The 14,846-nt window shown below is 39.3% G+C and overlaps 3 protein-coding genes across 4 annotated transcripts in view; 1 reads left to right on the forward strand and 2 right to left on the reverse strand.

The window, feature by feature from the left end:
* Positions 1-555, reverse strand: part of tulp4a (TUB like protein 4a) — a 28,237-nt gene extending 27,682 nt beyond the window's left edge. For both annotated transcript variants that reach the window (XM_034527461.1, XM_034527460.1), the window contains exon 1: positions 275-555. In XM_034527461.1, the coding sequence (XP_034383352.1) occupies positions 275-526 (252 nt within the window). In that variant the 5' untranslated portion in view covers positions 527-555. The remainder of the gene's footprint in view (positions 1-274) is intronic.
* Positions 556-4,237: 3,682 nt separating this feature from the next.
* On the forward strand, positions 4,238-6,477 carry mrps10 (mitochondrial ribosomal protein S10). Its single transcript, XM_034527617.1, has 7 exons — positions 4,238-4,351; positions 4,524-4,576; positions 5,246-5,315; positions 5,457-5,596; positions 5,694-5,802; positions 5,894-5,983; positions 6,107-6,477. The coding sequence occupies exons 1-7, from the start codon at positions 4,280-4,282 to the stop codon at positions 6,185-6,187; spliced, it is 615 nt and encodes a 204-aa protein (XP_034383508.1). The 5' UTR covers positions 4,238-4,279; the 3' UTR covers positions 6,188-6,477.
* A 4,293-nt stretch (positions 6,478-10,770) lies between these two features.
* Positions 10,771-14,105, reverse strand: si:ch211-51e12.7 (uncharacterized protein LOC336335 homolog). The gene is made up of 5 exons (XM_034528166.1): positions 13,978-14,105; positions 11,856-11,944; positions 11,534-11,683; positions 11,170-11,301; positions 10,771-10,900 (listed from the first exon to the last, which is right to left on the reverse strand). The coding sequence occupies exons 2-5, from the start codon at positions 11,942-11,944 to the stop codon at positions 10,771-10,773; spliced, it is 501 nt and encodes a 166-aa protein (XP_034384057.1). The 5' UTR covers positions 13,978-14,105.
* Between the last annotated feature and the right edge of the window lie 741 nt (positions 14,106-14,846).

A 14,846-nucleotide genomic window follows, 5' to 3' on the forward strand; every position in this document is an offset into this window, starting at 1 on the left:
CCTGCAGTTAGTTACGGCATAATTAGGATAATATTTTATGAAATGATTTTGAATATTGAAAAAGGTATATACAGAAAATAAAATATGACCACCACTGACGATCATCACTATGATTGACAGTTACTGCTAGGGGCATGTATATATTGAATATTTTAGTCAGGATGTCACATTGCGTTTTTTACTCATTTTTTGTCATTTGTTCTTTACCTTTCCTGCCAACACACATCAATGCCCTAGCAGGAATCAATACGCATCCCCAGGAAACTCCTCTTACCTCGCTGTTGTGTCCTCTGAGGTTGAAGTTCACTCTCTGCGGGGTCGGCCGGTCCCGTCTGCAGTGGCTGGACGTGAACGTGACCCCAACAACTCCTCGACCGTTCCCAGTAGCGAGCCAGCCCTCCTCGTAGTAGCGTTTCCTGCACACCGGCTTCTCCTTCTCGCTCTTGGGCACACGGCCCTTCCAGGACAAGCACAGGATGTTGGAGTCGCTGCAGAGGACAGGGCCATGCTCCACGGCGGCGAACATCCCTGCAGCTCTCCAAACTCCCGTAGGTAAAAAATATAAAAATACCCAAGGGGGGGTGGGGGGGGGTCGCAGGTTCTTCGGAGGGGTTGGTACCGTTATGAGTGCCTCTCCTCCGCTGAAGTTACTGTTTCAGTGTCAGATGCGAGACAGTGACAGCGGTGCATAGTACTTGCGCTTTCCCTCGGCTATCTTGGTGATTTGCAATAATTATTAAAGGGTGATCACTTCCCAAAAAGTACAAATGAGGTCACAAAACTGTGGACTTTAGCAGAGCTGTATTGAAGATTCTATTTATCTGAATGGGCTGCATACACAACAAAAGGCACTCATTCAAGTCATTGTGATGTTTCGTGAGCTGCCTTGTTGATGATGTTTAAATGACAAGGCAACAGATGAGAGTACCGGATAAATATTTAGAAATCCACTGAGGCAGATTCCAGACTCCAGTCATGTGATCAAAATGAAACATCCGCCAAAAAAAAAAGTTCCAGTTGATGTTAGTAACGTTTCTGTCCAGTTCAGTGTGTCATATCAGTGCTCCATGTCCTCCTCATGCGACCCTGGCCATGTGTGTGAGAGGAGGAGCAGAGACTCCATCAGCTGTCGGCCCTCAGGAGAGCCGCTTCTCCCAGTAAAGTCATCACGTCAGCCAATCTGTCTTTACAACCCGCCTCGGGGATCCCATGGAGGACTGCTGGGCACGAAGAGATGATGTCATTATCACACAGAAGTGTTGCTCAGTGTTATTTAAAAAAAAATACGGTTTGATAATTGTATTTATTTATTCAGCGCAAAAAATGAGTGTAAACGCGTTGGAAGCACTCACCTGCCACCCACAGCACTTAATATAAATATGAATGCGCCAACATAAAATTAACCATCACTTTCCGTTACTCATGTCGTAAAGAGCAATCACTTTAGTTCGAGGACTATCCTGCTCAGCGGAAGGATATTTAACTACTGAATTATTCAGGAGAACCATGTATCATTTTAGTTCCAGTTTTATTAGGCGAGCACTGACGTACGGAGGCGACAGTAAAAGAGGAAAATAACAATGCAGTGGGATACAAGTGGGGAGAGAAAACTAAATTAAACAGTGACAAACAATAATAAAATTAATCCAATGAGTTCAGACAGACAAGGTGAGAGCTAGTGGTCCTTAAGATCCGCACTGACTGTCATCGGACAATAAAACGAGACCCGCTGGATTTAACGTTAGTCAGCTGTCGTAATGAGAAAAAAAATACTATCTAGCGTTGCATCAATTCCACAAAAACTAAATTATAGACAGGTGATACAACCGATGCCCCAGCTGTTACATAGGTTTGTTGAGCAGTTAATGAAAAGAAAGACCCCGTGCTAATAACGTCATTAACTAGCGAATACTCAAATACTACTAAAGCCAGGTGAAGATGATGAACAGACAGCCATCACCATGAGATGCCCGCTAGCAACAGATAGCTGGGCTCCGGATGCTGTGTGGGCTCCAGAGATCACAACATGTCAGCAGCGGGATTCACCTCCCCAGTTTAAACGGAGCTAGCTATCGTCTTTGTGCGATGAAGCTAATCTAGCTAACCGAGGCGTTCGGGGGACGCGGTCCCCGTCATCTGTCTGTGGTGCACCTCACCTCTCAGAGAGCAGCCAGTGATCGCTACGCGGCTAACCGACCAGCTAGCTGAACGTGGAACACCCGTCCGCGGAGACTCGGTCCATCCGCCGCTGGTCGCTAACGGACTACAGCTAGCACGTTAGCCGGCTGTTTATTCTCACAGATATTTAAATATTAACGCGGAGGCCTCCGTAACACGAACGACAAAGTTAATTACAGCATTGTCGCCAACGAAGCCGGAAAGACACCGACGGCCAGTGGAGCGCTTACCTCTGCTGCTTCTTCCTCTGCCTGCAGCCTGCTACTGTGTACACTGGCAGGGCCCGACAGCTGGGTCACGTGACATGCACGTGATTTAGACCAATTCAATTATCAGTTCACATCAATAACTGTTTTTTTCTTATTATATACAGTCTGTGGTTTTAACTTTAAATGTGATATAATCTTTTCACAAATGACGATGAAATCCTTATAATTGTCAAACATTACAAAAAAACTAAGTTGTTAACATTAATCTGGTCCCAAAAAATTATATATATATTCTTCAACTATAATTTCTGAAGCATTGGGTTATTATTACTGATGCATTGCAGTGTACAAAGTTGTACCTGCTGAAAATTTAGCTAATTTTATTTGTAGACTGCTAGATTTTCCTCAAAGGAAGAAGAAGCATAACTGTTTACTCAAATGAAAAATGTGTGCTGTTTGGAATCGGGAAGGACAGATATCACATTGTACTTTAACTTAATCTTTTGAATATATGTGAAATGTCACAATCCAACTAATTTGTTGGAGTAAATTAGTTTTAATAAAAGCATGTGTATCATTAGTTTACACATCTTTTTAACATATATGGTTTTCCTCCTCTGTAGTTAACACTCCAGGGCACTGCATTGGTTTTCGAAATAATTAGATTGTGCTTTACATATTCAGATAATAATTGACATGTGTAAGAAAGTATTACATGTAATGAGAATTCTGGTAAGTGAACAAGGAGCTGAGACAAAGCATTGACAACCATATCTATAGATATGTATTAGAGTATGGGTGTGCAGCGTTTGGATCTGTAGCAAATACATCTTTCAAAAAGTCAGACAATATTCAACACTCTGGTAATTGAGACTATGTACAGATGCTGTTGAAACAATTCCAAATATAAATGGTTTAAATTAATATAGTTATATTTAAATAACTGGTTAATTTAATTTAACACATACTAATATAATCTAACACAAGATACACTGGATACAAGCGGCCGAAATGAGCTTCCTCCGTAGGGTGGCCGGGCTCAGCCTTAGAGATAGGGTAAGGAGCTCGGACATCAGGGGGGAGCTTGGAGTCGAGTCGCTGCTCCTTCGTGTCGAAAGGAGTCAGCTGAGGTGGTTCAGGATGCCTCCTGGACGCCTCCCATTAGAGGTTTTCCGGGCACGTCCAACTGGTAGGAGGCCCCGGGGAAGACCGAGGACACACTGGAGGGATTATATCTCCCGGCTGGCCTTGGAACGCCTCGGGATCCCCCAGAATGAGCTGGAAAGTGTTGCGGGTGAGAGGGAGGCCTGGGTCGGCCTGCTGAACCTGCTGCCACCGCGACCCGACCTCGGATAAGCTGGTGATAATGGATGGATGGATGGACAAGATACACTGAAACCTTTTGGAAAAGTAGAGAAGAAAAGTTAAAAGTTTTGAATTGAGATGAAAGTCAAAAACTAAGGGTGCCTCTATACATAATACAACTGAGGATAGGCCACTCCCGGACCTTGTTGTATACATCTCACTGCAAAAACAACAAAGATAATACGTTTGTTTTGTGATATAACTACGATATGTGTACACAGATGCTCAGTTAACAAAATCGGTATTTCATTCATAGTTCCAGATGTTATCTATATATCAAACATTATTATTTTCTTTAGTACAAGCTTAATTGTACATAGTAACTCTCTGTTAATTGTGCATATGACAACAACAAAAATCCTGAATCTTGTATTTGAAATAGTAAATATTTAGAATCGCAATTTACACTCCAGTCCACTGGATGGCGCTAATGCGTCATAACGTTATTTATCAACCGGCAGAAGCGCAATAAAACAGATGAAGAAGAATATATTGTTTGCCCCCCTTCTCTCCCACCTTCCTAAAACATGGCCGCCCCCATGGCTCTCAGACGACAATTGTTTGATCTTACAAGGATACTTGGAGGAATCTCACATTTGGTACAGTGACAGACATATTCTTTGTTTTGTACCACATCCGCTAACTGTTAACTAATGTGACCGTTTGAGAATGAGTCAGGAAACCTCGCCGTTTGGTCTCTGACTGCGGCTGCAGCGTGATGGTTACACGTAAACGTCTTCTCTATCGTTACTAATGTGCGTTTACTTCCAGGGACCCAGGGCTGTGGGTGCCTGCTCAGGTCACAGGCCATGTAATATAATCAGGTATGGTACAGTCTTTGAAGTCTACGTAGTTTATTAATAACGGTAGACATGTCACCTTTTGACTTGAGCTGTTTTCTACAAGGCAATGTATACAATCCACCCATTTGACAATGTAATCTACTTATTTTATCAACAAATTGTGTAAGCTGCAATGCACATGTTCAGATAAGAAGGGCTTGAATAAAAAAATGTTAGCACTTTATTTGATGTACACTTAAATGTTTAAAATAGTTGAACAAAAGAAAAAAAGGCATTTAAAAAAAGGAAAACGTCTAATAATGTTTATGATGATTATTATTATTATTATTATTATTATTAAGAATGGTATTTAATGAATTGGGAGCTTATTCCACAGTTTGACATTTCAAAAATGCAGAAAACTATTGGTGTCTGTCTAACGTTTTAATTCAAAGAGTGTATGTGGCTCTAAATGATCTCTTATCAAGTTAAATTATCCTAAAATCTCCTCTGGTACAGAAGGAAGACAAAAGATGTTGTAAGCTTTGTATGGTCTTGTTTGGATTTCCAACAGATGCATTATATTCAGGGGGCTGAAAATCAGATTTAGTGTGAAGCCAATACCAAAACAACTTCTGTATGCAGTCGTCTCGCAGTTACAGTATCATTTGGTGCAAAACATGTTAACAATTTACCATTCTGTTCCTGCAGGTCCCGTCTCCCATTGGCATCCAGCACTTCCTTCCACACGACAACAGTGTTTTCATCTACGCCTTCATCGGTGAGTTATCAGTACAATTGATACATCGCAGACTGTTTTTATTTATTTTTAATAGCTCTGCTTATTTACATAATAAAAAAGTTAGTGGTCCACTCGCATGCAATGTAGCTTGTTTCCGGGTTTACATTTGTTTCCTTGCAGATCACCGTCACAGAAGAGGCCGACACACTGTTTCAGAAGGTCTCACTGTTGGTCAAAGGTCATGACAGATCTGTGTTGGACAGCTATGAGTTGTTTGCCACTATGGCCGCTAAAGAGCTGAACATCACCATCAACGAAGTGTGAGTTAAGCTGCCACACGGTACACTAGCAATGTTAGCTATATATTATAGTATATATCTTTCTCAATATTTAGCTGATCCTTTTCTTCTGCCACAGTCATGAACATCCCAAGGACATGGATAGGTTCACACTCCTAAAGTCGGTTCACATCTTCAAAAATCACAGGGTCCAGTATGAGATGAGGACACACTACCGGTGCATTGAGGTGATGAGCCTGAACAATTTTTGTTTAATTCAATTGGTCAACGTTTGGTATTTGAGTCTCTCAATGGTATGTGATTATTCTTTTATTGCAGCTGTCTCATATAACAGGCTGCACAGCACAGGTATACCTTGAATACGTCCAGAGGAACCTCCCTGAAGGTGTAGCCATGGCGGTGACAAAGGTGAGTTACTGCAGTCAACTGACTGCAGTAACTGTATGTCCACAACAAGCCCACATGCTCAATCTAATTGTGAATTCAAATGATCTGAATGAATGGTTTCCCCTCTTTTGTTCATGCTATCAGACCGCCATGGAGAAGGTTCCAGATCACATCCTTGAACCTATGTGGGAGGACCACCCCATTGATGACAAGCTCAGCCAGTGATGAGCAATGGATGCTTATTAGATGTGTTTTCTCCAGAAGACGTGAAAAATCTACAATGTTAGCATATGGTTGTCAGATCCGTGAACTGCTCATCATATAGTCTTCAACTTGTCATCAATACGGAGTTGAACACGACAGAAAAGGGGCAGCTAAGGAACTTTCATTCATCATATCAACATCTAACAGTCATTTACTGCCAGTTGCATGTGTTGTCTTTTTTCGTGGCAAAAAAGTATGGAATATATTGTTTGTTTTTTCTTCAATTAATAAATTCTGCATTTAATAACTAACTCACCTTTTTGTGCAAAAAAAAAATACTTCTACATTAATATTACAATGTTTTTGTTTAACTATGCAGAGACATTGGATTAGTTATTCTGTTGGACACACGACACGAACACAAGACATTTCTTTTCTGCATTTATTGATTTTAGTATTCCAAATTCTACGACATAACGGTAATACGAATAATTAAATTTCACGTCCATCCATTAACATTGAAAACAATATGGCATACTTTACTGTGATTGAAGGCTAATACTTCCTGTAATTTTAAGGAGATTTCAAGGTAAAAGTCCCCACATTTATGCAGACACTTTTCTACCCCCTCTCTTTCTCTATTAAAATTAGCAATCATAGAGAGGACACTCGGACATAAATCATTTACTGCAATGTGTCATCAAAACAAAGTAAACTGGTGAGGAGCCGTATCTTTTTTTTCAGCAGAGATATCAACACAAATCCCATTATTGGAGTCATATTTGTATAGATCTGGTGTTGGTATGGCTGCAGGGATCCTGGTAGTCTTACATCATCATCAATTCTGTGCTCACTTGATGCTCCTTGCATTGTTACATAGGTGTTAACACTTTTAACCGAGTCTGCAATTACCTACATTTCTAAACCTGACCCGAGTACATTTGCACCTGGTTTTGTTTGGATACTGCAGGTTTGAAAACCTCAGCACTGATCTCACACATAAATACACCTTCCCTTTGTGGTCCATGTTTAAGTAAATATGCCAGATCACATTTTTATTTGCGATTCATACACGACTACTTTGTAATATACAACAAGACTTCTTCAAATAAGTCTATGCAGCCATTTTTACTTCTCGGCTCATAAATGAGCTAATAAGGTTAAATCAGCCCATCACTCCTAATAGCGTTTAGTAAGACAGTTGGGAAGCATGAACAATCCCAGAACACTACAAGATAAGTTCTTAAACTGAAACAGAAGAAACTTAATAGAAATCCGCCATCATTCATTTTATTATTTCTACCTGTGCCTTCTCTACTGACATGTCAAAATTCTTGCCAATTTTTAGTGCAAGGATACTGATGTATAGACTCATCTTGTCCTGCTTATTCCCTCATGCTCCTTGCATTACCACAAGTTGTACTCAGTCTATTATTTTTAGGGATTCTGAAATATATTGTTTGTTTTGCCATTAATAAAATAGTACCATAACCCATAGACCTGTAGTCGTGTGAGCCTCACTGAGTGCTGTCATTGTTTCAACTTCCACCCTGAAAGAGAGAATCTCCAGGCATCAGAGAGGGAGGGGTTTAGGGATTAAGACACAAGAGGAACTCACCTGTTCAAGAGAAGTGCCGGACCCAAGTGTCACGCCACTGATGGAGGAGGGGAGAGATGTGAGGAAGGGCCTGGGTTCCTGGGGCCCGGGAGGTTACCTGTACTGTGTGCCCCCCTTCAGGAGACAATAACAGTCAGTCTGTTATAATCAACCAAAGGGAGAATGAGAAGGGACGGAAGAGGCAGCAAAATATGTTGAAAGTGCTGAAGAGATGGAAAAAGACAGACAGAGGAGAAGGAGAGTGCAACACCAGTCGATGGCTAATTTATTAAATCAGACTAACTGTGATAAATACCGTCTGAGGTATTCTGAGAGGCTGAGAGAACAACATTTTTGTCATCCAGAAATAATGAAAAATCCTTGTGAACATAAAGTACTACTCGTGAATGCATCTTCCTATGACTGCTTTTGCACAACGGCAGGGTTTTGTTCCAACTTCTGCCTAAATTAGCAAATTATGGAAAAAGAGCTACATGCATTTAGAAAGCTTGCAAAACACGAAGAACTCAAAACATGTATTGGTGTCTGTTCATTCAATGCCCTGTGACATGGTGTCTGTGCATCATTCATTTGATACCGCGTTACTACTCTTTGCTATGAAGATACCGCAACTTTATATGGACATACATGCATGGCAAATTAATTTGTATAAAAATGTACAGGAATATAATAATTATATTATAATTATAAGAATATTAAACTACTGACAATATCTTATTATAGCAAGACAATACATCCTGGGTCATATCAGTGTTTATCCTTTGGAGATGATGTCCTCCTTTCAGACGTGCTACTGAATTTGAACTGGGAAGTTTAGTCAAAAGCATTTCAACGCATTTGAAGTCGAGCGGCTCTGAGTCCTGCAGTCACATTAATACGTTAACATGAATGGTAATACACTATAGTGAGCAAAGTACATTTTCTAGTTACTAAAAGTTCAACACTTGGATTACTTTTTACTTTTCCTTTCTTATTTGTAGTAAGTTTGAAGCTGAATATTCCTTTCTTTAAGGGCTCTTGTCCTCCACATTTTAAAGTGGTATTTCCATGGATCAAATGTTCCCTTTCAAATATGAAACTCTGTTACTGTGCACAGTACTAGTTTTGACATTGGTATTATCTCCCATATGTTATAAATAGTTTGTACAAAAAACTCTCAGACTTGTTTGTGAATAAACAAATAAAGAAAGGTAGAGTTTATTTTTATTATTTTTCTTCCCACTACTATGCCATATGTCTTGAAGGTTTTAATCAAACACATTCACAGGTTCACAAAAGTTATGTTAATTACAGTGAACATAGTATTCATGACACTTAAAAAACAAGACACAGTAAAGAATAACTTCTTGTCCTTAACTGAAGCAAATACAAATGGAATTTGCTTTATAAAAATCTACTAGAAATCTTTTTAAATATACTATTCATTCATGATGCCTATTCCATTTTGCCATGACAAGTTAAGTTGCTGAAGACAAACATGAACGTTCTAAACAGCAATACTGATAATATAGAATAACTGCACATCAACAATGTCAAATATGAAATTAAGTACTCATAAATATTTAACAAGTGTAATATTCTTCTTGAAAAATGTTTCAGTGTTAAACATTAATTACTGCACGGCTTAGTGAGGTTATAATACATTAACTCTTACTTAAAAGTATTACTATACATAAACTATTTCCATGTAACAAAAGGGAGGTTAGAGAGGTCCACGGTGTAACGCTAGTTGACAGCTGTGCTCAAGCGCTGTTATGCTCTCTTTCATTAATTTCACACATTTACAGTGTCACCCATTTTTTTATTTCTTTATTACGATTTAGGAAAACGTCTTAAGGCTCACAGGGTGACTGTAACAAGAACCACAGAACATTTAATGAACTTTGACTAACTTTGAATAACTTTCCTCCCTTTGAGAACAGTCAAACCTGCTTTTTCTCAACACTGTCAAATAGTTCCTACATTACCAACAGTATATATTTCACAAAAATAGCAGAATGCCTTTACATTTTTAAAGTTGTGAGGCATTTTAAGTTGTCATTTTCACATTATTTCTTTGCCAGTAGACAATATCAATAAGCAGACATTTGGCCACAGAGTATGTCGTGAAGTTACTCAGAGACTTTGTGCAACACATAATTAAGGGGCGTTTCATTTACTGCACCACCTCAGGCCCGTTCTACATTATCAAGTGTTCGGTTATTGTTTTTAGGGCAGGCTGTGTTAAAAGCGTCGGCCACCAGGGGGCCCTGGCCACCTCTGGCCTCTGCCAGGTGGAGGGTGAGGAGGAAGAGAGACCGGTCCATTGTGGTAGCTGTGTAAAAGGATAAAATCACACATTGGATACTTGGCTTTGGCCACTAGGGGGCACACTCTGATAAGAGCAGCCACCTGAACTATTCCTGTTCGTCGTCCCATTTCAGTTACTGTGTCCCTAACAAAGGCAATTGCAGTGTAGTGTCTTTCCCAATGTCATTATTCAATGCACTATTTAAGAGTCTGGCTTAAAATAGTCGAGCAGATATTAATAGATATATTTTATTTACAAACTAAGTTAACATGTTTTGACCATTTGTTGTATTAAGACAAATTATTTGGGCAAAAGGCTATATATATATATATATATATATATATATATATATATATATATATATATATATATATATATATATATGGTTCGATTTGATAGGCAAACTGAAAAAGAAATGTGATAATTAGAGCACAGGTTAAGGTGAAAGAAATGAAGCTATAGTGGAGCACAAGAGAAAAGGGACAGAAAGGACTGTGCATTGTGTCACAGCCTTCAGTCTTTTGGCTCGCAGTTTACTGAGTATTTGCTTTACAGAGTTAAAGGAATGTAACGAGTAAGCATGTCTCAAATACTCATCAGGGGTGTTTTAAATCTATTCAGTAAAAAGCATAAAAGGAAATTGCCAAGAATTGTGAATTGCAAAGCTTGAGCGTGATATTAATATTCAAACAGCTCTTACCCTCTTTGGCTGCAGGGGTGGAAATGGTGTGGAGGTCGAGGAGGCAGCATGCCATGGCCTCGAGGGTGTGGTGGACGCCCTCTGAAACCAGGATGACCTGGAGGAGGGGGTGGATGGGGTCCGTGCCTAGAGACAGAGAGAGATGAGCTTATGTTGATGCAAATGTAGGATCAGTTGAGTGACAACACACATCTACCCATTAAAGGCTGAGGATTTAAAAAGTCAAAAGTGAAGAGATAAATTGCTCCAAAGTACGGCTCAAATGTTGGGTTATTCAGTCTACAGTACGATACATTAAAACAACACGGAAGACTGTTCTAAAATCGTAGACAAACAGCCTTTGTATCAAGTTAATTTGGCTGCCATGGCCATTTGATTGTGTGTGAGGTGGTCACCTGGGCATGGGTGGGAAAGGGCCTCTGAGATGCATGGGGTGTGGTGGGGGAGGAGGAGGGCCCATGCACATTGGTCCACCCCTACCTCGATGACTTCTGGGGTCTGGGTAAGGTCGCATCCTCCTCATTCCTCTGCAAGGGAAGGGCAGGAAGTTTAATTTACCCATAAAAGTTTAAAGGTATTTGTTTATCTTTAAGTGGAAACCTCATTGATGATCTCCAATTACATTGTTTGTTTTTTTAACTTAAATACATTTCCCTTATATGATTTAAAACCACACTATTTGTTTGCATTCTAACCAAATAATTACAGCAAAAGTAAAAAATGTACCCTTCACACTATGTACAATTCAAATGTCCTTACCTCATGGGTGCAAATCCATTCATGGTTCCCTCTTTTGCTCGACCCCTCCCATATCCAGGTGGCTCAAACCCTTTCATCAGGCCCCGCCCACCATGCATGCCACCTCGACCTATCCGACCCCCTCCATCACGGCTTTTAAAGCCATGACCCCTGAGGAGATTTTTAAAAAAGGAAAACAGTCATATACAGACAACTCTGGGGTGAAATCCAAAAGCAGTAAAGTACACTCGAGTGATAAGGAGCCCTTAGCTTTCCTTCGCATGCAGTTTAAAAAGCATATCCATAAATACAGTATCAGGCTGTAAAGAATCATAAGACTGACCTAAATGTGTGGCCCATTAATGGTCTCTGAGATTCTTCCTTGGAAGTTTTTGAAGTTTCTGTCACCTTTTCTTCTGTGTCTCCATCCATCTGAAATAATGCAGGTCAATAATAATAATAATAATAATAATATTCTAATTAATTCTTTTAATTTGTATGAAATAAAAACATATTCTCATATTTCCTATACTGACCATAAAATACATATACAACCTGCCTTGACATGATAGAGCTTTTTACATACACCATTTGTAAGTCGCTTTGGATAAAAGCGTCAGCTAAATGACATGTAATGTAATGTAATGTAATGTACATGCAAAATAAATTATTCAAACTCTGCAGAAAGCAAGAAATATGGCATTTTACCATTTAAAAATAGATTTAATGCAGAAATAGTAACTTCCCTGCAGCTATAAGGTCAAGCATGATATTAAAAAAATCAGAGTCTCCCTCCAAAAGATGTATCTTATATGAAGAAACAAAAATCATTCATCACAAAGGCAACTTAATTTGATATTAAGTACACTGGCAGTAACTTGATAACACAGTGCTACTCAGCCATCTTTAATTACAGTTTTTGTATAATACCATTCACTAATAAATATGTTTAGGTCTGTGTTTATGTATGTTTGTGTCTAGAATGTGACTTAAGGCTGTACAAATGTCACTCAGCTGATTTTGGAAACATGAAACCTCAGTGTTGCATTCCCTGCATTGCTCCATCACCCTGGGTGTGACAGACGGTGCATGTCTCACAGAGAAGCCGGTGACGGGGTTATAAGTTAAGCACGGACCAGACAACTGCAAGTCAAAGCTGATAACAGGAGAATTATTAATAGTCCCTAAGCCCGGATCACTACTGTAAAATGCAGCATCTGTGATGCTGCCAGATTGTGGAGAGCAGACTTTTGTGATTTAGGGGGAAGGGAAGAGAAAAAAAGGGAAGTGGACAGTAAGCACGTAAATGAAAATTATTTGGGGAATTTGCGTTTTTGGAGGGACTTTCGAAATTTTCCCTGAGACCAAAAGCCTGGGAAAGGTGCTCGTGAATAGTTTTCATTCCAGAGTGTCAGAAACTTTGGCTGTGGAATCAACAAATCCCATGAGCTCAAGAGATCCACACATTGGCCAAATATCCTGTTGGAAATTTTTTTTATAACATCTATGGACAATATAGCAAATGACAAAAATGCAACAAGTTATGATGAGGTATGTGCACTATTTACTCTCCCAGTGGGAATAGTATGTCTTCATTATGGTCTTCCAGTAAGCAAAAAAGTCTATGTAGGTCTAAAAATACTAAGATTTGGGATTATTTGATAAACGGTGAGTTCCAGCATTGTTAAAGCCTGTTGTAATTCATGCACCTGTGCGGTTTATATCTACTTTGTTGTATGTTGTTTGTCCACTACTTGATCTTATTAATCATAAAGGAGCACCTATCTTAAATGAATGAAGTCTATAAACAGAGCGGTGCTATTAATCCTACCTTCATGAAGGTTACACTTATATGTTGTAGTCTGTTTGTGGTGGTGGTGTTGAATTGTATCACACTGGACTGAATATAGTTTATAATGTTTTGTGCATCCCAGTTATATCTTTATATGCATCTATCTTAAAACAGTACCCGTACATCTGTGTATATATTCATATACATTCACACATTCATAAACAATAAGCTGTAAAGACAGTCACCGAGCCATGAAGGACGGTCACGCACACATATACATTACCACAGTGTTATTTTAAAGTAAATAAGGCTGCAGAGCCAAAAGGCACGTCGAGCGTCACGGAAACATTTTAACCTGATCCCGAGAGGCAACACTTGACGTCTCTGCAGGAGCTAACGTTGAGCACGGCTGGCAAAGGGCTAGAAGGGCCCTGACTATTTCCTGGAGTAAACATCGCAAAACGGACCTGACATTTTGATATTGTGTCTTAAACTGTTGCTTCGTTGTGAATATTATTCAAGTAAACATTCGACGTCTGACAGCGACTTTACTAATTGAAATTACGACATAAATAAGCCTAATACCAAGTGTTAATCAGTCGTGTATAAAAGGGGCGTTCCTGTGGTTTAAAAAAGCTTTGGTGCTCGGGTGAAATACAGAGAAGGGACTTACTTCGGTTGATGATGTGAGCGAGGTGGAATCAAAAAGTATTACAATCGTTCTAGCAAATAAAAATAAATATATGTTAGAAAAATGTTACAACATTTCCTACACTCTTTTGCGGTTTGAGACGGCAGCTTCGTCCGACTACACAACATCCCTAATCTGAGATTTCTTTGAGAGGAAAACATTATGAGGGGGGGGGCGGGTTACGCCCACCGGGAGGAATGCTGATGTCTGATTGGCTACTTGTTGTTCTCAATCAGCCTGTGTCTGATGTTTTGGCATTCTGATTGGAGGAATCGGGTGACGTTCGTTTTAATCAATTGGACCACTAAAGAAGGTTAATTAATTAACTGGTCAAGAAGTTAAACACAAATCAATAATTTATTGTGGATGTTTAAGTTTAGGACATATTTATGTATATAACCTCCACCTGTGTCAGATCCAGTGTAAATTTGTTATAACATATATTTTACATTGGATAACACTGTAGTTAGAATTGAGTAGACAAATTAACTCGTCAATGACTAAACAAAATGACTAATCATTTATTAGCTTTCATACACAACAACACTTTGATATCATGCAGCTAACATTACTTCACTCTAAAACACACCAAACCAAATATAACAGTATAGAGGTTTCTCTAAGTTCTCCGTTAACACAAACATATGGGCTGTAGAGAGATTCTTCATCAGTAAAATAATGTTTCAAGCCCATACCATCAGAGAAACATATACATATCAACAAACAGCACACTTTATTTCCAAACACTGAATTCATAACTCTAATCAAAGGCAGCCTCATATGGGCCACAACATAATTGCCAAGTGCCCACTAAACAATATTTACATCAAGAAAACGGCAAAAGAAGGACA

This window comes from Cyclopterus lumpus, chromosome 24 (genome assembly GCF_009769545.1).
Source record: "Cyclopterus lumpus isolate fCycLum1 chromosome 24, fCycLum1.pri, whole genome shotgun sequence".
Lineage (NCBI taxonomy): Eukaryota > Metazoa > Chordata > Actinopteri > Perciformes > Cyclopteridae > Cyclopterus > Cyclopterus lumpus.

Excerpts from the sequence above, each read along its gene's own strand:
- mrps10 (XM_034527617.1), top strand. The coding sequence starts at position 4,280 with ATGGCCGCCCCCATGGCTCTCAGACGACAATTGTTTGATCTTACAAGG. Across the intron at positions 5,316-5,456 it reads TTTCATCTACGCCTTCATCG|ATCACCGTCACAGAAGAGGC; the intron begins GTGAGTTATCAG and ends GTTTCCTTGCAG. Across the intron at positions 5,984-6,106 it reads TAGCCATGGCGGTGACAAAG|ACCGCCATGGAGAAGGTTCC; the intron begins GTGAGTTACTGC and ends TCATGCTATCAG.
- si:ch211-51e12.7 (XM_034528166.1), bottom strand. The coding sequence starts at position 11,944 with ATGGATGGAGACACAGAAGAAAAGGTGACAGAAACTTCAAAAACTTCC. Across the intron at positions 11,684-11,855 it reads TTAATGGGCCACACATTTAG|GGGTCATGGCTTTAAAAGCC; the intron begins GTCAGTCTTATG and ends AAATCTCCTCAG. Across the intron at positions 11,302-11,533 it reads AATGGATTTGCACCCATGAG|AGGAATGAGGAGGATGCGAC; the intron begins GTAAGGACATTT and ends CTTCCCTTGCAG.